The 24,669-nt window shown below is 42.7% G+C and overlaps 1 protein-coding gene across 1 annotated transcript; it reads right to left on the reverse strand.

The window, feature by feature from the left end:
* Positions 1-1,469: 1,469 nt before the first annotated feature.
* On the reverse strand, positions 1,470-17,946 carry LOC144600167 (homeodomain-interacting protein kinase 4-like). Its single transcript, XM_078411646.1, has 4 exons — positions 17,352-17,946; positions 11,226-11,986; positions 7,481-7,784; positions 1,470-1,537 (listed from the first exon to the last, which is right to left on the reverse strand). The coding sequence occupies exons 1-4, from the start codon at positions 17,944-17,946 to the stop codon at positions 1,470-1,472; spliced, it is 1,728 nt and encodes a 575-aa protein (XP_078267772.1).
* Positions 17,947-24,669: the final 6,723 nt, after the last annotated feature.

Below are 24,669 nucleotides of genomic sequence, written 5' to 3' on the forward strand. Positions count from 1 at the left end.
CTCTTTGCTGTGTTATACATCTTTTCTTTTAGTTTTATTCCATCCCTAACTTCCCTTGTCAGCCACGGTTGCCTCCTACTCCCCTTAGAATCTTTCTTCCTCTTTGGAATGAAATGATCCTGCATCTTTTGGATTAAGCCCAGAAATTCCTGCCTTTGCTGTACCACTGTCATTCCTGCTTGGATCCCTTTCCAGTCAACCTTGGCCAGCTCCTCTCTCATGCCTTCATAGTCCCCTTTGAACAACTGCAACACTGACACTTCCGATTTAACCTTCTCCCTCTCAAATTGCAGATTAAAACACCATATTATGATCACTACCTCCAAGCGGTTCCTTTACCTCGAGTTCTCTTATCAAATCTGGTTTATTGGACAACACTAAATCCAGAATTGCCTTTTCTCTGGTAGGCTCCAATACAAGCTGCTCTAAGAATCCATCTCGGAGGCACTCTACAAACTCTCTTTCTTGGGGTCCAGAACCAACCTGATTTTCCCAGTCTACCTGCATAATGAAATCCCTCATCACCACAGTGGCATTACCTTTGTTACATGCCAGTTTTAACTCCTGCTGCAACTTACACCCTACATCCGGGCTACTATTTGGGGGTCTGTAGATAACTCTTCTTACCTTTACAATTTCTCAACTCTATCCCACAGTGACTCTACCTCATCAGTCCCTATGTCACACCTCGCAAGGGACTGAATTTCATTCCTCACCAACGGAGCTACCCCACCTCCTCTGCCCACCTGCCTGTCCTTTCTATAGGATGGAAAACCCTGAATATTAAGTTCCCAGGCCCGATCCTCCTGCAGCCACGTCACTGTAATCCCCACAATGTCATATCTACCCATCTCTTACTGAGCCTCAAGCTCATCTACTTTACTTCTTATACTTTGTGCATTCATATACAATACATTTAATTCCTTACTCATCTCACCTTTCACATCAATTCCTATTACACTTGGCCATACTCTGCTATCCCTTTGTGACCTTTCTTTCCCATTGATTCTGGGGTCATTAACTATCCCTTTACTCTCTTTCCCTTTAACTCCATCCTTGACTATCCCATTTGACACCCCCGACACCCCCCCCCCCCCCCCCCCCTCCTATTTAGTTTTAAACCACCCGTGTAGCAGTGGCAAACCTGCCTGCCAGAATGCTGGTCCCCCATCTGTTAAGGTGCAATCCGCCCCTTTTGTACCCCCTTACCCCAAAACATTTCCCAGTGGTCTAAGAATCTAAATCCCTGCCCCCTGCACCAGCTCCTCAGCCACACATTCAGGTCCTGTATCTCCCTGTTCTTGCTCTCACCAGCACGAGGAACTGGAAGCAAACCGGAAATAACCACCCTGGACACTATCAGGTTCATTAATTTAAAGCCTATCATAAGCACAGCTTTAGTACCATCACTGAATGTAGCGTTGGTTCTGTCAGTTGAATCTCCCTCACCAGCTTTTGGCTCTTTTCTGTCAGGAATTGCTTTCCAAGGCAATGGTAACCTTTGCCGATCTGGAGCTCCCTTTCCCCTTTGTTGGTGCTAAATTAAAAACAACAATGAAAGCTGAATAAAGGCATCATTTTATTAATAATTTCCTTATGGCACAGATTTACCAGAACACTGTCATACTACCCAGCTCCTTCAATACCAATCTGAATTTAAATATATTTAAGTTATACCAATAGAACATCTAAGTCCAGTTTTATCTCTTACAGGTCATGTGGGGTCGTAAGCTGAAGTCAGGGGAAGGGATGAGTTGACATGAAACTGTACTGCAGTATTACAGTATAATGCTGTAATGTATAACAGTACTTACTGGCTAAAGCCACCCACAGTACGCTTTCCCATTCCAATGGTAAGGCCCCAGTTTGCTCATGGTTAAAGAAAGGAAACTATAATGTAAAATGATAAACTTGGTTAAAAGCTCATCCATGATTACTGTTCGCTATAGGACAGCTTTGCCTATTTATATCCTACAGCAGTACTGGCTGATTTTCACAAACTACAGATCTGCCTTGTTTGTGCAAGATTCTAAGTCTCTCTTAATTCCAGATAGAAACAGAAACATAGAAAATAGGTGCAGGAGTAGGCCATTCGGCCCTTCGAGCCTGCACTGCCATTCAATATAATCATGGCTGATCATCCAGCTCAGTAACCTGTACAAATAGCGCCAGCGTCCTCTCACGTCAGGGTCTGGCAGTAAACAATAAAAAACACAAGACACACAATTACAATTTAACACAAACAGCCACCACAGTGATTGCTCCAGGCACACCCTCACTGTGATGGAAGGCAAAGAAAAGTCTTATCTCCTCCTCATTCTTCTCCCGTGGTCAGGCAGTCAAACTGCTGCCATGAGGCGATCGAGGCTCCCCACTTTTGAAGCCCCCACCAGGCGATGGAAAGTCCCAGGCCGAGCCGAGCAGGCCGATGAAGGTCCTGAGCCCCCACCGGGCGATGGAAAGTGCCGCGGCCGAGCCACGCAGGGCGATGAAGGGCCTGCGAGCGGATCGTACCTCGCGCTTCGGGGCGGTCAAAGCTGCTACGACTGGAGCTCCCGAAAGCCGGTCGCCAGCCAGGGACCTGCGAACTCCCGATGTTGCGGTCTGCAGGGCCCACGGCTGAAGCCTCCGAGATGGTAAGTCCAGGCCCTGCGACCGGAGTCTTCAAGGTCGATCCCAGCTGGAGGCCGCCGACTCCACGGTGTTAGGCCGTAGCGCGAACGGAGATACGACACGATAAAGGTCGCATCTCCGTTGAGGAGGAGATTGGAAAAATGAACTGGCCAATGAACTGGCCTCAACTACCTTCTGTGGCAGCGAATTCCACAGACTCACCACTCTCTGTGTGAAGAAATGTTTTCTCATCTCGGTCCTAAAAGACTTCCCCCTTATCCTTAAGCTGTGACCCCTGGTTCTGGACTTCCCCAACATCGGGAACAATCTTCCCGCATCTAGCCTCTCCGACCCCTTAAGAATTTTATATGTTTCAATAAGATCCCCCCTCAGTCTTCTAAATTCCAGCGAGTACAAGCCTCGTCTATCCAGTCTTTCTTCATATGATCTTGTACACATTCACTCAAATATCTCAAACTTACCATGACAACTTTAGTTCCATGTTAAACCCTGCTCATCTATATTCTCATTTTATATAACATCCACTGGTTTCCATTCTCATAATGTCACGACTTCCAAGTTCTCCAATCATCGACAAAGCTCTTCAAGACCTCACCACTCTTTGTGCAACCTTCTGCCGTACATCCCAATTTGCAATTCTCCTCCATTCCAGGACCCAAATATCCCGACCATTCATGCAGATTTTTCAGCTTGCTCTTTGTAACTTTCTACTGACACATTTTCAGATTGCTTTCAGAAGGCTTTAAAGTGATAGAGTCATACAGCATTAAAACAGGCCCTCCCACCCAACGCCCACAACTGCCAACATGCCCAGCTACACTAGTCCCAGCTGCCTGTGTTTGGCTCGTATCCCTCCAAACCTGTCCTATCCATGTATATGTCTAACGTTGTGATAGTCCCTGCCTCAACTAGCTCCTCTGGCAGCTCGTTCCATACACCCACCACCCTTTGTGTGAAAAAGTTACCCTTCCGATTCCTATTAAATCTTATCTCCTTCATATTAAACCTATGTTCCCTGGTCCTCGATTCCCCTACACTGGGCAAGAGACTCTGTGCATCTAACCGATCTATTCCTCTCATTCTCCTTTGACCAAATATACAGCCATCCCAACAAATTCCTGTAGAAATGGAATCTGGAGTTAATAAGTGCAGGAAAGAAACTTCATCTGTATTAAAGGAGAATGTATATACTTCCAAAATAAACTAATCCCTTAAATGCACACAATTTAAAACTACAAGCCTTGAGTTACCTGTCAAAACTAATTTCACCCTGCTGCATGCTAAATTAATTTTGAGACATAAATTGTATTTTAAAAGATATTGTAACAATATGGAATGGCAATGATCACACTTCAAAATACTTGCTATAAAGGACTTGACGTATCCTGTAGTTATAAAAAGCACTGGATACATGCAAGTCTCTATTGTTAAAAGGCTTAGTTAGGTTACATCAGCATTTTGTATTAGCAACTGCTTACTGGTGTTATATTAGTCATACAAAAATAAAATAATACTTTTAACCTTTCCAGTGGTTAGGTCAGCAACAATAGCAGACAACTTAGCTATGCAACTTAGCATTTTTGTGGTTAACTTACTTATCACAGCCCATGGGAAATATGGCATAACAGTACACACAATAAAAAATCAGTCATGAGTCTTGCATTTGAATAATAATTCAATAACCTTGATGCACCATAGAAAGGACTGGGCTGAGCAAGGAAACAGGCCCTTTGCCCCAACGTCCATGCTGGCCAAGATGCCATTGCCTTGGGCGAGTGCAATAAAATGTTGTTTTGTGCAAGTTATGGAAATGGCTGATGTCAAATGTATTCAAGTTGTACCAATGTACAACTTCAGGATAAAAGAGGGAGGAAAGAAGGTGAGAAGACAAATGAAGAATATTTTTTGTTCATTGTTAAATAGAATTATGGAGGATAAACAGATATAATTATGGAGGATAGAAACTAATTAGATTCTGTTTTTGAAACAAAGATGACATTAGAAACATAGAAACAGAAAATAGGTGCAGGAGTAGGCCATTCGGCCCTTCGAGCCTGCACCGCCATTCAATATGATCATGGCTGATCATCCAACTCAGTATCCCGTACCTGCCTTCTCTCCATAACCCCTGATCCCTTTAGCCACAAGGGCCACATCTAACTCCCTCTTAAATATAGCCAATGAACTGGCCTCAACTACCTTCTGTGGCAGAGAATTCCACAGATTCACCACTCTCTGTATGAAAAAAAACTTTCTCATCTCGGTCCTTCCCCCTTATCCTTAAAGCCCTTGTTCTGGACTTCCCCAACATCGGGAACAATCTTCCTGCATCTAGCCTGTCCAACCCCTTAAGAATTTTGTAAGTTTCTATAAGATCCCCCCTCAATCTTCTAAATTCCAGCGAGTACAAGCTGAGTCTATCCAGTCTTTCTTCATATGAAAGTCCTGCCATCCCAGGAATCAATCTGGTGAACCTTCTCTGTATTCCCTCTATGGCAAGAATGTCTTTCCTCAGATTAGGAGACCAAAACTGTACACAATACTCCAGGTGTGGTCTCACCAATGCCCTGTACAACTGCAGCAGAACCTCCCTGCTCCTATACTCAAATCCCCTCGCTATGAATGCCAACATACCATTCGCTTTCTTCACTGCCTGCTGCACCTGCATGCCTACTTTCAATGACTGGTGTACCACGACACCCAGGTCTCGTTGCATCTCCCCTTCTCCTAATCGGCCACCATTCAGATAATAGTCTGCTTTCCTGTTCTTGCCACCAAAGTGGATAACCTCACATTTATCCACATTATCCTGCATCTGCCATGCATTTGCCCACTCACCTAACCTATCCAAGTCACCTTGTAGCCTCCTAGCATCCTCCTCACAGCTAACACTGCCCCCCAGCTTCGTGTCATCTGCAAACTTGGAGATGTTGCATTCAATTCGCTCGTCCAAATCATTAATATATATTGTAAATAGCTGGGGTCCCAGCACTGAGCCTTGCGGTACCCCACTAGTCACTGCCTGCCATTCTGAAAAGGACCCGTTTATTCCTACTCTTTGTTTCCTGTCTGCCAGCCAGTTCTCTATCCACCTCAACACTGAACCCTCAATACCGTGTGCTTTAAGTTTGTACACCAATCTCTTATGTGGGACCTTGTCGAAAGCCTTCTGGAAGTCCAGATATAACACATCGACTGGTTCTCCCTTATCCACTCTACTAGTTACATCCTCGAAAAATTCTATAAGATTCGTCAGACATGATTTACCTTTCAAAAATCCATGCTGACTTTGTCCAATGATTTCACCACTTTCCAAATGTGCTGCTATCCCATCTTTAATAACTGACTCTAGCATTTTCCCCACTACCGATGTTAGACTAACTGGTCTGTAATTCCCTGTTTTCTCTCTCCCTCCCTTTTTGAAAAGTGGGGTTACATTAGCTACCGTCCAATCCTCAGGAACTACTCCAGAATCTAAAGAATTTTGAAACATTATCACTAATGCATCCACTATTTCTGGGGCTACCTCCTTAAGCACTCTGGGATGCAGCCTATCTGGCCCTGGGGATTTATCGGCCTTTAATCCATTCAATTTACCTAACACCACTTCCCGACTAACCTGGATTTCACTCAGTTCCTCCATCTCATTTGACCCCCAGTTCCATGCTATTTCTGGCAGATTATTTATGTCTTCCTTAGTGAAGACAGAACCAAAGTAGTTATTCAATTGGTCTGCCATGTCCTTGTTCCCCATGATCAATTCACCTGTTTCTGACTGCAAGGGACCTACATTTGTTTTAACTAATCTTTTACTCTTCACATATCTATAAAAGCTTTTGCAGTCAGTTTTTATGTTCCCTGCCAGTTTTCTTTCATAATCTATTTTCCCTTTCCTAATAAAGCCCTTTGTCCTCCTCTGCTGGACTCTTAATTTCTCCCAGTCCTCTGGTAGGCTGCTTTTTCTTGCTAATTTGTACGCTTCATCTTTTGTTTTGATACTATCCCTAATCTCCCTTGTTAGCCACGGATGCACTACCTTCCCTGATTTATTCTTTTGCCAAACTGGAATGAACAATTGTTGTAGTTCATCCATGCGGTCTTTAAATGCCTTCCATTGCATATCCACCGTCAACCCTTTAAGAATCAATTGCCAGTCTATCTTGGACAATTCACGTCTCATGCCCTCAAAGTTACCTTTCTTTAAGTTCAGAACCGTTGTTTCTGAATTAACTAAGTCACTCTCCATCCTAATGAAGAACTCAACCATATTATGGTCACTCTTGCCCAAGGGGCCACGCACATCAAGACTGCTAACTAACCCTTCCTCATTACTCACTACCCAGTCTAGAATAGCCTACTCTCTCGTTGGTCTCATTCTTTGGTCTGATTCTTGTTAAACTAAAATAGCATATAATGACACACCCCACAGCATTGAGCAGGAAGTCAGATGATAAAGATCATGTTAGACATGGCCTTCAAAATCCATCTTGCAGCTCTCAAGATGGAAAAGCTTTTTAATTTTTTAAAAAACTAATAGCTGTTCCCATTCAGGCGTAACACATGTCTGAGATATATCAAACGTGTTGCTACAATTACTCCTTAAAGCTCAAGGGCTGGGTTAAACATACAAAGAAACCTCCTGCTTGCTCTGCTCGCTCCTTCTGTAAAGCTATCAACTGGACAATGTTGATCAACCTTGGCTTGCTTTGTGCAGCATTCCAGACATATTCTGTTCTTTTATACTTTTTTTATTTTTCGACTTTTAAGCATAATGTCCTCTTTGATTCTTCACTTACAATAGAATAAATGTTATTTTTTTAATTATTCATTCCCAGTTTATTCTTACCTGCTTCTTCAACTTTAAGTTGATCTTTCTCAGTTTTCTCATTTTGTGGAAGGGATAACCAAGAGATAACATTTACTCTTTTCCACTCTTGATCTGCAAACCCACCTTCTTCATGTTCCAGTGCCACAGTTTGTCCTTTTAGAACAGGTGCCGAGGGATCAGTTTCCTTTTGCTGGTCACTAGATGGTGATCTCCACATCCGTCCCATCAGTTTAATGGAATTGAAAATTGCTTGTCGATTACTTAATGATGGTCTGTCACTGTTCAAATTTCTATCATCTATCATTGATTCCCTGTTGCTACCCTGTTATGAGGTAAGAGTTGACAATGTGCATTACAGTAAGCTGTATGAGGTTAGTACAAATTCCGAACTGGAGGTATAACAGAAACAAAGGGTCAATGGAGGAAGGTAATTTTTTTTTAAAGCCAATGGATGAAATAGATGCCATTAAAAACACAACTTGGACAAAACCTGTTCAGTGATTTTCTGTTGACAATCAACTGTTTCCCTCTGCTTGCCTTGTTGAATGTTTCCAACATTTTCTGCTTTTATTTCAGATTGAATTCCTCGCAATGACCTGATATTTTCTTCAACTATTTTAGGGGGCAACACATCTGCAGCAGCCCTGGACGAAGACTGCCTGAAACGGTACGAAAGTGGACAGAGATTTCCATCCAGATGTTAATGCTAGCTAATTAAATCTACATTTGATACTTTATGGTAGACTGTGATGTATGTTCTGGATGTCTGGAGTTTGCTCACCAAGCATACACAACATAGAGTGAAGAGGACCCTAGTAAAGACCTTAACCCACTTCTCTCCTCAGTTGCAGACTGTTCTACTGTGCATTTGAACATTTAGTTTAGATGAGTTTAGTTTAGAGGTTGGGCGGCACAATGGCGCAGTATTAGGTTCAATCCAGATTACGTTGCTGTCTGTACAAAATTTGTACATTCTCCCTAAGACTGCATGGGTTTTCTCCGGCTGCTCCGATTTTCTCCCACATTCCAAAGACATGTAGGTTTGTAGGTTAATTGGCTTCTCTAAATTGTCCCTAGTGTGTAGGATGCAAAAGTGGAATAACATAGAACCAGTGTATGGACCCGGTGGGCCGAAGGGCATTTCCACACTGTATCTCTAAAACTAAAAACCAATGATACAGCACAGAAACAGGCCCTTTGGCCCATTGAGTCCATACCTACCATCAATTACCCATTCATACAAGTTATATGTTATCCCACTTTTGTATCCATTCCCTGCACACTCTGGGCAATATACAGAGACAAATTAGCCTACAAACCCACACGTCTTTGGGATGTGGGAGGAAATCAGAGCACCCAGAAAACCAATGCAGTCAGAGGGTGAATGTGCAAACTCCACACAGACAGCACCCGGGATCATGGTTGAACCTGGTTCGTTTGCACTGTGAGGTAGCATCTATACCAGCTGCGCCACTCCCCTGGAGTTTCCCCCTGGAGTTTTTTGGATTTGTAGTTGTTTCTATTATCTTATTTATAGGAGTGAAGGTTATATCTTTAGACTTTCCTTGCAATAAGGTAAACAACATATTTTCTACACATTTAAACCCTTTCCCATTAATTATCCAACAAACATATTGGATAATTTAATTAATTCCTTGCATAAACCCAGTTACTGCATTAGATGTACCATTTACAGAATGAACTACATTGTCTCATCTAGGCTACTTCCAATGTACTTCCCAAACCCCACAATCTCCACTATCAAGATGGCAATAGACAAGGAGTAAGGGAGTGCCACCCTCTGCTGGTTCCTCTCCACATTATACGCCGGTCTAATCTGGATATGTATCACCCGTCCATCTTCAACACCGGTACTATATCCTGGAACTCCCTGCCCAACAACACTGGGGTACATTTTCACCACAAGGACTGCAGTGGTTCACCAATGCTACCTCAAGGGCAGTTCGTGATGTGCAATCGAATTTGGCCTTGCTCGTGATGCACTGATTCCAAAAGATTTTTTTTAAATCTTCCTTTCCTTTCTTCAACATGGGGAAGGGAACTTACCACATTCATAAGACTTACCACTTTCATCCCTGTGCCTTGGCCCATTGGCATCAATTTATCAATTCATTACACCTACCAAATAATTCACAGATCCAGAAAGCATGAGGACAAATTAGTTTCACTTGGCCTAGGGAACACAATAACTCCATCCATAAAATCTCCCCATGTTCAGAACTTATACACAGCCATGATTGCTGTAAGTTTCTCCTGACAGAGGGTGTGGAGGAGTAGAGTAAGGATTGTGAAGCAGAGCTTGCGTATGCCCAGCTGAATATGCACCAACACAACCTGGAAGGTTTGTGGGCTTCCTGGGGCAAAAAGACCTCCAAGGAACATGGAGAAATAGGCTGCCTATAGACCTATCCACTTACTAAAAGCAGTGCTCTGATTTCCTCCCACATCTCAAAGACGTGTGGGTTTGTAAGCTAATTGGTCCCTTTTCTATTTCCCGAGCGTGTAGGGAATGAATGTGAAAGTACAATATTTTGAAATCAACTGCAGTGTTGTTCAGTGATCAACTGGGAAAGTGAGTGGCCATATTTAGTTTAGTGTAGCTTAGTTTAGAGATACAGTGCGGAAACAGGCCCTTTGGCCCACGAGTCCACACCGACCATCGATCCCCACACACTAACATTATTCTACACACATTAGGGACAATTTACAATTTTACCCAGCCAATTAGCCAACCTGCACATCTCTGGAGTGTGGGAGGAAACCAAGCACCCGGAGATAACCTATGCAGGTCACGGAGAGAACGTACAAACTCCACACAGACAGCACCCGTAGTCAGGATTGGACCCAGGTTTCTGGCGCTGTAAGGCAGCAACTCTACTGCTGAACCACCATGCCGCCCTTTGTGGACTCAACATGATTCTGCAGGTACAAAGTTTGCAGCTTTACATAAATTTATTGAAAAGCAATGCACATCTTGAATTGGAAGACACATGCATCCTTAATAAACATCAAAGTAAATGTATAAAAAGTTAGTTTTTAGGCAACAATGGACATTTTCCATATCTATTTATTTGTTTAAAGGATAATGACATAATTGCCGACACTTATTGCCCTTCCTGAACTGAGGAACCAGTTGAGAGTTGAGCACATTGTTAAAATTGCTTTCATGTATAGTCCATTCACTGAAAGAATGCTGGATTTTCTTCCCTGAAGGACACTATTGGAGGAATTTAAATTCTACCACTGCCATGGTGAAATTTGAATTTATATTGCTGGATCAATTGGACACTGACCTCGTTTAACAATAATGACTAACATATGCGACTGTCTGAAAGCTGGGAGGTTTAAAATCTTGTGCATGCCCCTGACAAATCTACAGTGGTAGGAGCCTCAGCAAGGGGACAACCAGAACTGACCTAGGTTATCGGAATAGTCTATCTCAGGCCATCACAGTGTTCCGTGGTTTAAGTAGGAGCAGCCATCTTTGGATATGTTGCCCATACCTGACACCGAGCAGTAGGTAGATTGCTCCGTTATCCTGATGGTGCTACCTTGCAAAACACAGAAAAGTGCTAGAAAAGCTCAGCAGGAGCGAGGGATTGTTCTGATGAAGGTTCATTGACCTGAAATGTTGACTTTGTGTTCCTTTCTGCATGGATGCTGCCTCACAACAAAAAAAACGGGTCTAGATTCAATCTATCATTTCACAAAATGCTAAAACTCAACACATGAGAGGACCAACCTCTTTTTCAAATTCTTCATTAGCTGATTCATCCAAGTCATCTTCTGTTAGTTGTCCAATGGAGTGAAGCTTTTGCGGTGCCTGGTTTGGTTCAGATGGTTCATTATCTAAATGGCAAATCTGCTTTAACCTTTGGCAACAATAATAATGATTTTCCACTTTTTTACTCGGGGTTAAGGCTACGCTAAAGGCTTGCGCTGACATCTTGTAGTATTTTGTATTTTTGTATTTTGATTTGAGCTTCTGCATTGTGAGAAATGGGTGCTTTAAAGCTGTACTCACAGTAATGCGCTGCCTGGGATCAAAGATGAGAATTTTCTTTATGAGAGCCACCATCATAAATTGGTCAAACAGTTCAGCTTTGAGCTCCTTATCCGGGTATACAGTTTTGGAATAGACAGTTGCTAGTTGGTCAAGTGAATACAAAGTTCTTGTTCTGGTCTCCAGAGGTTGCACCATCGTCTCTGCTTGATACTCATCGATTGATTTGAGCCTCCATTGATATGTTGAATTAGGCTGACGAGCCTTTTTAAAGAAGTGGTGCGTTTTGCTGGCAGTTTCCAACAGTTGATCACCTGGTAGCCCTTGTGCATCAACAATGTACCTGATCTGATCATACTCATTGGTACCAGGATAAATTGGCCAACCAAGATGAAGCTCTGCCATAACACAACCTAGAGACCACATGTCCAGCTTTTCAGAGAAGGGTAAACCAAGTAAGATCTCAGGTGATCGGTAAAATCTAGATTGAATGTATGGCCCTGCGGTGGGGAAAAAAAAACTTTTGTATAAAAATAAGTATGAATGAAATCTATCGTTAATACAGAAACAAATTTGTAATTAATCACATTTTGATTACTAAATAGGATACTTTAAAAAATGTAATCAATTTGTGATATCTGCAGAATGTTAGAGCTTGTACCTATTGAGACGATCAATAACAAATTCTGCATACTGTATGGCGAGTTTATTTTAATTCATATTGAAATAAAGTCATAATTTCCACCCCTCCACACCCAATCTTAGTATCTTGTCACCTTTGAAAGTAATATAAAGATAGATAATTACAACATTTAACACTATGAAGGTTTTTGATTTAATTTGGGATTTCTGAATAAAGAAATATCTTAATATCCTGTCAGTGCGTAGTTGGTTGGAATATTAACTACTTTTAACATTCTCATGCCTGATTCATTCCAGAGCAAACTTCAAATTATAGTCCAATCAATAAAAACCATTCAGACTTAACTACTTGATGTGCCTGGCTGTCTGCAGAGACGAACAAGTCCTCTACAAATATGAATAATCAGAAATTCAAAATTGAAGAACTAAAAAAAATTGGTAATTTTCAGGAAGGCCAAGTTTTTTTTTCCAAAAGATGAGAGACCAATGATAATTGGTAATCTGCAGAATTTCAGAGTTCTTATGCACAATTTGCAATAGACTGGTGTGCAGATTTTGCAAGTAATTAGGAAAGCCAGCAGAATTTTTATTTTATTGCTATAGAGAATTGGAAAAAAGTCCAGAGAATATGATTAAGTACTTAGGGAGTTAGAGAATAAGCAGAAGGGCAGGCAGGTAATGTTGAGAAAGCAGGGATGCTGCAGAACGACTTGGACAGGGTTGGGAGAGTGGGCAAAGAAGTGGCAAATGGAATCCAGCATAGCAAAGTGTACGGTCATGCACTTTGGTAGAAGGAATAAAGGTGAATACTTTTTTTAAATGGGGAGAGTATTCTGAGATCGGAGGTGCAGAGGGACTTGGCAGTGCTAGTGCAGGATTCCCAAAAGTTTATATTTGCTGGTTGAGGCAGCAGTAAAGAAGGCAAATGCTATGGTACAATTCATTTTGAGGGGGTTACAATATAAAAGCAAGGATGGAATGCTGAGGCTTTATAAGGCGATGCTGAGGCCACATTTGGAATACAGCGATCAGTTTTGGGCCCCATATCTGACGAAGATGGAGAGGGTCCAGAGGAGGTTTACGAGAATGATCCCGGGGATGATTGAGTTAGGGAATGAGGAGTGCTTGAAGGCTCTGGCCCAGTATTCACTAGAATTTAGAAGGATGAGGGGTGGGGAAGGGTAATTGAAATCTACTGGATCATGAAAGCCCGAGATAGAGTGGACATGGAAAAGATGTTTCCAGTAATTGGAGAGTCCAGAATCAGAGGGCACAGCCTTAGAATAAAATCATAGCTGATCTATTTTTTCCCATTCTCCTGCCTGTAACTTTTGATGCCCTTCCTAATCAAGAACCCATTAATCTTCACTTTAAAAATGCACAATGTCTTAGCCTTTAGACTGCAGATGAGGAGGCATTTCTTTAGCCAGAAGGTGGTGAATCTTAGGGATTCATTGCCGTAGATGGCTGTGGAGGCCCAGACATCGGGCATTTTTAAAGTAGAAGTTGATAGGTTCTTGATTAGGAAGGGCAACAAAAGTTATGGGAAGAAGGCAGGAGAATGGGGTTGAGAGGGGAAAAATAGATTAACCTTGATTGAATGGTAGAGAAGACTCGATGAGCTGAATGGCCTAATTTTGCTTCTATGTCTTATGGTCTAAGTAAGGAAGCAAGTTAGGAACCTCATCTGAAACATTATTCATCTTTATATTTAAGGAACAGCACAGTGGCACAGTGGTAGAGCAACTGCCTTACAGCGCCAGAGATCCGGGTTCGATCTTGACTATGGGTGTTGTCTGTACGGAGTTTGTACTTTCTTCTTATGACCTGCGTGGGTTTTCCACAAGATCTTTGGTTTCTTCCCACACCCCAAAGACGTGCAGGTTTGTAGGATAATTGGCTTGGTATAAATGTAAAATTGTCCCTGGTGTGTGTAGGGTAGTGTTAATGTGTGGGGATCACTGGTTGGTGCGAACTCGGTAGAGCAAAGGGCCTGTTTCCCCACTGTAACTCTAAACTAAACGAAATGATAATATTCAAGTTTTGGATTTGAAGCAGGCTTCCTGATAGAAGGTAGAGAGCTTTGGTAGAAGGGCAGTATTCAGGCTGGTGGTCAGAGACCAGTGGAGTTCTGCAAGGATCCGTGCAGGGACTGCTGCTGCTTGTGAAAAATATAGAAATGACTGGGACATAAACGTAGACTGGTTGGTTAGTATGTTTTCAGATGACACCAAGATTGCTGGTGTCGTGGACTGTGAGGAAGGCTGTCAAAGTATTCAACAAGGTATAGATCAGCTACAGAAATGGATGGAGAAATGGCAGATGGAGTTTAATCGGAGCAAGTGTGATGTATTGCACTTGGGGAGGTCTAATGTAAGGGGAAAATATACAATTAATGGCATGACTCTTAACAGCATTGATGTACAGAGGGGTCTTGGGGTCCAAGTCCATAACTCCCTGAAATTGGCGACACAAGTAAATAGAGTGGTAAATAAGGCATATCATAAGCTGGCTTTTATAACGCACCTGCTCCCCCTCAAACCACCTGCCCCCCCTTATCCTGTCAACCCCTGCCTCAGTTCTCCCCAGTCTCCACCACCGACCTCTCTGACCTCTTCACAGGAATAAAAACTGCCACCTGCTCTCTGGACCCCATCCCCTCCAGCTTTGTCAAGGCCTGACTTCCTGCTCTCTCTCCACTTATCACTGCAACAATAAACTCCTCCCTGTCCACTGGCATCGTCCCGCCATCCCTCAAAATCGCTGCTGTCACCCCCATTCTGAAAAAACCTGGTCTCAACCCTGACACCCCAAACAACTTCAGACCAATCTCCAACCTACCCTTTCTGTCCAAAGTTTTGGAACGTGCTGTAGCTTCCCAACTCAAATACCACCTCTCTACCAATAACCTGTATGAAACTTTCCAATCCGGATTCCGCTCCAACCACTGTACCGAAACTGCGCTCCTCAAAATCACAAACGACCTTTTCCTGTCTTCCGACGCTGGCAACCTCAACATCCTCATCCTACTTGACCTCAGCGCCGCCTTTGACACCATAAATCACTCCATTCTCCTCACCCGACTTGAAACCTCCTTTAACATCACCGGCACAGCCCTATCCTGGTTCAAATCTTACCTCTCTGACAGGCACCAGTTCATCTCCATTAACAACTGTAAATCCCCCACCGCTCCCCTCCCCCAAGGTGTCCCCCAAGGCTCAGTCCTTGGCCCCCTCCTCTTCATCCTCTACCTGTTCCCCCTTGGTCAATTAATCCGCCGTCATGGTCTCAACTTCCACTGCTTCGCCGATGATATCCAGCTCCTCATCTCCACCAAGTCAATCTCCACCACCACACACTCTACACTGACAAACTGCATCACTGAAATAAAATCTTGGCTTCAATCAAATTTCCTCAAACTCAACTGCAACAAATCTGAAATCATCATCATTGGTCCAAAAACGCTCACCAAATCCACCCAAAACTTCATCCTCAATATTGATGGTCTCCCAGTATCCACCTCCCCTCACATCCGGAATCTTGGAATCATCTTTGATCAAACCCTCTCCTTCGACAAACACATCAAACACATCACAAAGACAGCCTTCTTCCACCTCAAAAACATTGCCCGTCTCCGTCCATCCCTCTCCTCCACAGCTGCAGAAACCCTCATCCACGCCTTCATCACCTCCCGTCTGGACTACTGCAACAGCCTCCTCTATGGCGCACCCTCAAAAATCATCAGTAAACTTCAATACATTCAAAACTCCGCTGCCCGTCTACTCACCCACACCCCGATCCGTGACCATATCACCCCCGTCCTTTACAAACTCCACTGGCTCCCCATCCCCCAGAGAATCCAGTACAAAATCCTCCTCATGACCTACAAAGCCCTCCATAACCTGGCCCCATCCTACCTGATTGACCTCCTCCACAGGCACACTCCCACCTGCACCCTCCGCTCTGCTGCTGCCAATCTCCTATCCCCCCCCATCCGGACCAAACTTAGATCCTGGGGGGACAGGGCCTTCTCCATCGCTGCTCCCACCCTATGGAACTCACTACCCCAAATCGTCAGAGACTCCTCCTCACTCACCACATTCAAAACATCACTGAAGTCTCACCTGTTCAGTACTGCCTTCAACCACTGAAGGTCACCTCACCTTCTGTCTCCTTTCTCTGTTCGTTTACTTATTTATCTATTTATTCACTTCCCTATGTTCTTTAAATCCCTGTAAAGCGTCTTTGAGTGTATGAAAAGCGCTATATAAATGTAATGCATTATTATTATTATTATTATAAGTCAAGGCATTGAGTATTTCAGGACGCCATGATGCAGATTTATAGGACTTTGGTTAGGTCGCATTTGAAGTACTGTGTGCAATTCTGAAGGAGGATGTAGCAAGAGGGTTTGGGAGGGGGGCGAGGGAGGAAGAAGGGGTGAAACAGGTGGGCTCCCACCCCCTGCTACTTTCCTCTCTTATGCTTCACAATCTGCAAATCTTCAAACCTCTCTCACACTTCCTGCTCTTATCACTGATCTTTGTTCTAACCATCTGCCTATCAAAATCCCCTTTGCCTATATCCACGTGTGACCTGCAATTCTTTGTCCTGCCTTTCCACTTTTCTTGTTCCCCCCATTCCTACAGTCAGTCTGAAGCAGGGTCTTAACCCTAACCGTCACATCCATGTTTTCCAAAGATGCTGCCTGACCTGTTGAGTTACTCCAGCACTTGTGTTCTTTTGTGTATTAACCAGCATCTGCAGTTCTTTGTTTCTACAAGTACAAAATATCAGTTGGCTTGGTTGAATAGATGTTAGTTAAACAAATTAATCACTGACTGGCAACCAAGGTGCAGAGAAAGGAGTGGGAATTAGCCATTCAGCCCTATGAGCTTGGTCCGTGTTCAATGCAGTCATGGTAGATCCACTATCGCAATACCATATTCCTCCTCTGTCCCCATATTCCTCAAGGCCCTTGTGCAAAGAAATCCATTTAGTTTCTTGTTCACTACAATCAATAACAAGTCTTCCATTGCCTTCTGTGGTTGTGAATCGCATGGATTCACTACCCTTCTGAGTGAAGAAATTTCTCCTCATCTAAATATCTCAGCCACGCCTTCCCCTTCCCTTCACCCCACATCCACTCTGACTAGCCTTGCCAGAATTTCTGCATGTTCATGTTTGCCAACTCTAAGAAAATAATTGAAAATGAGTACATACCTTTAATCTTCTGAATGTCAGGCAAAATACAAGCAGAACCAAAATCAATCAGCTTAATTTTGAAGGGAGATTTGGCCTTTTCAACAAGCATGATATTTTCAGGTTTGATGTCTGTGTGAACAATAGAGAGCTCCTTCAGTTTCTGGAGAGCAATCAGCACCTGCTTTGTGATGGAGCGAATATGCCTGATCGGTAGTGGAACAAAGTTATTTTCTTTCTGATACTCATACAGATTTTGGTCCAGAAGCTCAAATACAAAGCAAAGCTTGGTATCATCAGTGAAGGACTCAAAAAAATGAACAATGCAAAACTTGTCTGAATCCACAGACTGCAACATCCTCAGTATTTTTAACTCGCATTTGATGACCCCTTTCCGGAAATTATAGTTTCGTAATATCTTTATGGCCACATAGTGGTCAGAGTTCCTTTTCCAACATTTTGTCACTTCTCCGAATGTTCCCTTTCCTAAAACAGCAATGATGTCATACGCATCAGTGTCAGAGTACATAACAGACATCTTCAAAGGTATGCCAAATCCAACACTTTCAGTATTGAAATAAAGCTCTACTGTATCCAACAACAGAACATGTTCCATTTCGGCAGTGATGCAATGGACATCCCATTGTGACACAGGTTCACGTAGTGACCATGTGTCCAGCAACAGAACCTGATGATCACAGAATGACAGCTCTGTTGTGAGTTTCAATGAGATATTAGTCTGATCATCCTAGTTTCTACCACCAAGCTCATTAATGTTGACTGGCTCATTCATTAATTCTCAAGTCCCCAGAAAGATTGGCTACACAGTACAAATGCATTTCCCAAAGTGCTCCATGTGGTAGATTGTATTCACACATAAATGAATCAATTTCAGAAGTGCTGCAAGGAGAATCATCCAACCCTTTGTTGGTGTGGATGGCCCGAGGGACAGCATTTACTCCAGTGCTCCATTTGGCACCTAACTTATGCTCAGCGATGAACCATCGTTGCCCATCGAAGAAAGTTCCTACATATATAACATGGAACAGTGCAGCACAGGAACAATGTTTGGCCCGAACAAGATGCCTAGTTAAACTAATCTCATCTTCCTACACATGATCCACATCCCTCTATTCCCTGCACTTCCCTGTGGCTATCTAAAAGCCTTTTAAACACCACTATTGATCTGCCTCCACCACCACATTTCAGGCCCCCACCACTCTCTGTGTAAAAGACTTGCAATAGACAATAGATAATAGGTGCAGGAGTAGGCCATTCGGCCCTTCGAGCCAGCACCGCCATTCACCATGATCATGGCTGATCATCCACAATCAGTACCCCGTTCCTGCCTTCTCCCCATATCCCTTGACTCCGCTATCATTAAGAGCTCTATCTAACTCTCTTTTAAAAGCATCCAAGGAATTGGCCTCCACTGCCTTCTGAGGCAGAGAGTTCCACAGCTTCACAACTCCCTGAATGAAAAAGTTTTTCCTCATCTCTGTTCCAAATGGCCTACCCCTTATTCTTAAATGGTGGCCCCTGGTTTGAGACTCCCCCAACATCGGGAACATGTTTCCTGCCTCTAGAGTGCTCCGCATATCTACATTTAAACTTTCCCCCTCGCAGTTTATAGCTCTGCCCTCTAGTGTTGGACATTGGTTCTGACTCTCTACCCCATCTATGCCTCTCATAGCTCTGCCCTCTAGTGTTGGACATTGGTTCTGACTCTCTACCCCATCTATGCCTCTCATAGCTCTGCCCTCTAGTGTTGGACATTGGTTCTGACTCTCTACCCCATCTATGCCTCTCATAATTTTATAATTTTATGCAGGAAAAATGTTCTCGATGTTGGGGGAGTCCAGAACCAGGGGTCACAGTTTAAAAATAAGACTGAGATGAGGAAAAACTTTTTCACCTACAGAGTTCTGAATCTGTGGAATTCTCTGCCACAGAAGGCAGTGGAGGACAATTCACCGGATGTTTTCAAGAGAGAGTTAGATTTAGCTCTTGGGGCTAAAGGAATCAAAGGATATGGGGGAAAAGCTGGAACGGGGTACTGATTTTAGATGATCAGCCATGATCATATTGAATAGCGATGCTGGTTCGAAGGGCCGAATGGCCTACTCCTGCACCTATTTTTTCTATGTTTCGGAAAGAACTGCAGATGCTGGTTTAAATCGAAGGTAGACACAAAATGCTGGAGTAATTCAGCGGGGCAGGCAGCATCTCTGGTTTCTATGTTCTTCTATCAAGTCACCCGTTAAACTCCAATGTTCCTGAGAAAACAATCCAAGTCTATCCAACCTCTCCCTGTAGACTGAAACCCTCTAATCCAGGCAGCATTCTGGTAAATCTCCTCCACACCCTTTCCAAAGCCTTCCTGTAGTGGGGCAACCAGAACTGCACAGAATAGTCCAAATGCAGCCTAACCAGAGTCATACTGTATAATACCGCAACATGACTTCTTGTCTCTTATACTCAACGCCCTGACTATAAAACATCTGCCATTTCTCCATCCATTTCTGTAGCTGATCTACATGCCGCTGTATACTTTAACAGACTTCCTCAGTCCCCAACCCTAGCAATCATCTACAAACTTACTAATTCACCTATGTTTATGTCTAAGTCATTTTTACATATATAGAACAAACACCAGCAGCCCCAGCACAGCTCCCTGTGGAACTCCATTGGTCACCTTCAGTCTGAATATTATCCTTCCACCACAACCCTCTGTGTTCTATCAGTATGCCAGTTGCAAATCCATACGACCAAGTCACTATTAATCCTGTGCAACGTAATCCTCTGGATCACTCTGCAATGTTTTCAAATACACAGGATGTGATGTTAAAATCCAAATTGCTACCTCTTAACTTGCTCCCGGTGGTGATGGAAGGGTTAAGCACTCACCTACGCTCCTCCGATGTTGAGAAAGGCTGGGCAGACACGTCATTGGGGTTATCAAGTGGGCTCCTACTTTCATCAACATTTCGCTGACTGGGCCCACGGCGTCTCCAGTAAGCTCAGCGGCACGTTCTGGCGTCCCAGAACCACCCCCCTCTGCATCTGCCTAGCTGGCACAATGGGGACTTTATCAGATGATGTACTAGAATCCAGGTAGGCAACATCAACCTCCTCAAAAAACTTGATCAGTTAGTAAGACAGTTTAATTTATCATCATGTTCAGCTCAGACTTTATGGGCTGAAAGGCCTGTTCATGTTCTCTTCAAAATATCTTGCAGCTATTTCATCTCAGTTGTGAGTTCCACATTATCAGCACCTCTTGGATGAGGAAATTTCTTCTGAATTCCTTGGTGCATTTTGTGGTAAACAAATATAAACTGATTAAAATGTCGTGGTTTCTATGTGTCCAAGTGCACATACTGAAAAGAGGAAGTCGCTCTCACCCAGTTGCAGTATGTCAATGGCCACTAACCAATTTCCCTTAAAAACCCATGCCTTTCAACTCCAGATAAGCATAAAAGCAATGGAGATCTGGTTGTAATGCTGCATGCATAGTTAAGGAATCGCTTTAAAGTAGGTATACAGCAGCAAGATGGAACCAGATGGCTATACAGATCTGTACATAATATCTAAGCTGTGTGGTTTGGTCATGATTGCATCAACCTTGTAGATTGACTAACTGTTCCAACACCAGAATAAGCTGGGATCGTCTTGAGGGATAGATGGTCTTCCTTGTAAGGAATAGTCTTCCTCATAAGGAATTAACACGATGGACTGCAGATGCAGGTTTACCACTTCCATTGTGATCCCACCAACTGTCACAGCTTCCACCTAGTCTTTGACATTTCCCCGGCCCTTTCCACATTCTGCAGAGATCGTTTCCTCTGCAACTCCTTAGTTCACTCTTCCTTTCCCACCCAAACCACCATGTACGCAGGTACTTTCCCCTGCAATGGAGATGTAAACACCTGTCCCGATAACTCCAACCTCACATACATCTCAGGACCCCAGCAGCCCTTCCGGGTGAGACAGAGGTTCATCATGCACATCCTTCAAACTCATCTACCACATTCGGTGCTACCCAATGTGGCCTCCTTTACATCGGTGAGAACAAGCAGAGACTAGGTGACCATTCTGTCGAACATGCACTCGGTCTGCCAAGGTCTGCTGGATCTCCCGATTGATAACTATTTTAACTCCCCTTCCCATTCCCATGCTGACCTTCCTCCATTGCCAGAGTGAGGCAACATGCAAACTGGAAGAACAGCACCTCTTATTCCTCTTGAGTAGCTTACAACCCAATGGTATGAACATTGATCTCTCCATTTTTAGGTAACTAACAACAAACATCCAACCGTTTTTCCCCTCTCTTTTTCCTGTGCTCCACCTGGATGTGTACCCATCTTTCCCTCTATCCTATCTTCCTTCCCCTTCCACCTAATAAGATTCCATTAAAAAATAAATCTCAATAGAGCAGCATGTTTAACCCAGAGTCCTGAACAAGATATATTCTTTAACGTTCATTAAAACATTAATGTTTGTTAATGATTTATAAGATAAGGAAGTCATTGAGAAACTGTTGGTGAACATCCCTCTTAGAACATTGGAGTTCTTTTGGCAAAATATTTCAATGCTGCCAGGTATGAAGCTCCAGGATTTTGCAATTTTGAAGAACAAGTGATATATTTCCACCACAGGATAGTGTATAATTTGGAAGCGAACCAGCAGATATTTCCTTAGACTGTTACAATTTAGACAATTATTGTCTGTACAGAGTTTGTACATTCTCCCCGTGACCTGCATGGGTTTTCTTCGGTTTCCTCCTACACTCCAAAGACGTACAGGTTTGTAGGTTAATTGGCTTGTGTATAAATGTGAATTGCCCCTTGTGTCTGTCCATAGCATTAATGTGCAGGGATCACTGGTCAGTCCGGACTGGATAGGCTGAAGGGCCAGTTTCCGTGCTGTATCTCTAAGCAAAACTAAACTATTACAAGCCTTCCTTAGTGGGAAAGATTGAAATTTAGGGGGTTTCTGTTAAACAAACCTTGGTAAGTAACTTGCATGCATTTAATAGATGCTACTCACCACAGTTATGGTCCATGAATGATGGTGTGGACAAATGTTTAGAGTAATCGTGTGCTGCTATATGGCATTGAACTTCTTCAACATTGTTGGAGGTTCCATCATATTCTTGACTTTGCCTTGATTAGTAAAAAATCAGTTACGTTTCTGGTTAATATTGATTTTTTTTGTTTTTGAAGATGTTTTTTTTGTCCGTACTTGAACCAATACTGTGATACGGCATGCAGCAGAGTGGTACCAAGCATCAGTACCCCAGTTGTTGGCAAATGCTTTTTGATAACTCAGCCAGCAATACCTTCCCTGATTTTGCTGTTGATTAGACAATGGAGCAGTAAAATGCTAAAATCCTTTGTATTGTTGGGCATATTCCAGGGCTGTCACCTAACTGGAACATGTCAGTTGGTTCTAAAACACTTATTTGTTACCAAAGCCAAAATTGTGCTGCAATCTTTGCTGAAGATGCTTGTAGTTGCTTCAACTTGTCTATTGAACTCATGAATATCAGAGACATTTTTTAAAGCAACTAAAATAAAAATTCTAAAATTATTTTCATTTTATATTTTTTACAACTAATATTAATTGATAACATTTAAAACTGTTATAATTAAAATTATTCAACCATAATTAGCTGAAAATAATAATTTAATATCTTACCTTTCTTCTCAACAAACCTGTGTCAGGTTATACCTGATATGCATTTGGGAGCCAAGGAAAATCTTGGCAAAATCTTGTCCTGGCAGAGGTCACGATGGGGAGTTTGGTGGTGGAAAGACACAGTAAGTTCAGAACTTCCACGTTTCTCCATGCATTTAGTTTAATCCTTTGCATTATCGTTTTCCAGAGCCTTTGGAAAATCTAGTTTACTGTAGTATTATAACTCAGGTTTAGGTCTGTTATTAGGATGTTTGATTCATATCTTTCTTTAAACTCCTGCCATCTCATGTTCAAACACACAATGACGTTATAAGGGCACCAATTCCAGGTACCTCAAAGGTTCAGTTTTAACAAGTTCTGCTTTCTATCAGATGCCTTCTTTTCCTTCCCACCATTATTTATATTCCATTATTTACTCAATTCCTAAGAATGCACCAGGAGACCACGAAAGGGAGCGGCCTTTGATCAGGATCATTAATCTTTCAGAGAGCTATTAATTCTAGTTTACCGTTAAGTGTGAACTTGATTAAACAAGTGTGAAATTAGGTTCAAAACTGAAATATTTAATTGAAAATTACAAAGAACATCAACAAAATCTGAAAGTACAATTGCTCACAAATGATTTCCCTGAATTGGTCGTGTTTTAATATGGAGGACAAGAAAGGAAATACATTTAAAACCATTTTCTCCATAGGAATTGGAAGTACCCAGAATTGTGTTGGATGGGAAAAGCACACGATTGATATCTTCATTCAGCCCGACAAAGCCCCCTGCACATTGATAGACATGATTTGAGTTGCATTGTTTAATTAAGTGAGTTTTAGTTTCATTGAACAAACCCCTGGTATGCCGTTCTGTGTGTGAAGTTGTAATTAGTACATTGTGTATTCAAACTGAACTGTTTCAGGAAAGTGCAAAACAATAATTGAAAGTTGTAGAAGCAGAATGAGATTCCTTGAGGATATGATTTTTGAAAAGCAAAAATTGCAGATGGAAAACTATTCTAGGATTTCAATCAAACGAGGCATGTTACAAGTTAACGACGACTAAATAAATCAGTTTTCTTTTTGTATGTGAGGCTTCTGTGAAGCTTTTCTGGTGGTTACTGCAGTTGGTGAGACCAGACCTGGAGTGTTGTGTGTAGTTTCGGTCTCCTAATTTGAGGAAGGACATTCATGCTATTAAGGGAGTGCAGCGTAGGTTCACCAAGTTAATTCCCGGGATGGCAGGAAGGATATGATGAAAGACTGTGCTTATATTCACTGGAATATAGAAGGATGAGAGGGGATCTTATAGAAACATATAAAATTCTTAAGAGATTGGACTGGCTAGATGCAGGAAGAATGTTCCCAACGTTGGGGGAGTTCAGAACCAGGGATCGCAGTTTAAGAATAAGGGGTAGGCCATTTAGGACTGAGATGAGGAAAAACTTTTTCACCCAGAGTTGTGAGTCTGTGGAATTCTCTGCCACAGAAAGCAGTGGAGGCCAATACACTGGATGTTTTCAAGAGAGAGTTAGATATAGCTCTTAGGGCTAATGGAATCAAGGGATATGGGGAAAAAGCAGGAACGGGTTACTGATTTTGGATGATCAGCCACAATCATATTGAATGGCGGCGCTGGCTCGAAAGGCCTACTC

The sequence above is a fragment of the Rhinoraja longicauda genome, chromosome 14 (genome assembly GCF_053455715.1).
Source record: "Rhinoraja longicauda isolate Sanriku21f chromosome 14, sRhiLon1.1, whole genome shotgun sequence".
Taxonomy (NCBI): domain Eukaryota; kingdom Metazoa; phylum Chordata; class Chondrichthyes; order Rajiformes; family Arhynchobatidae; genus Rhinoraja; species Rhinoraja longicauda.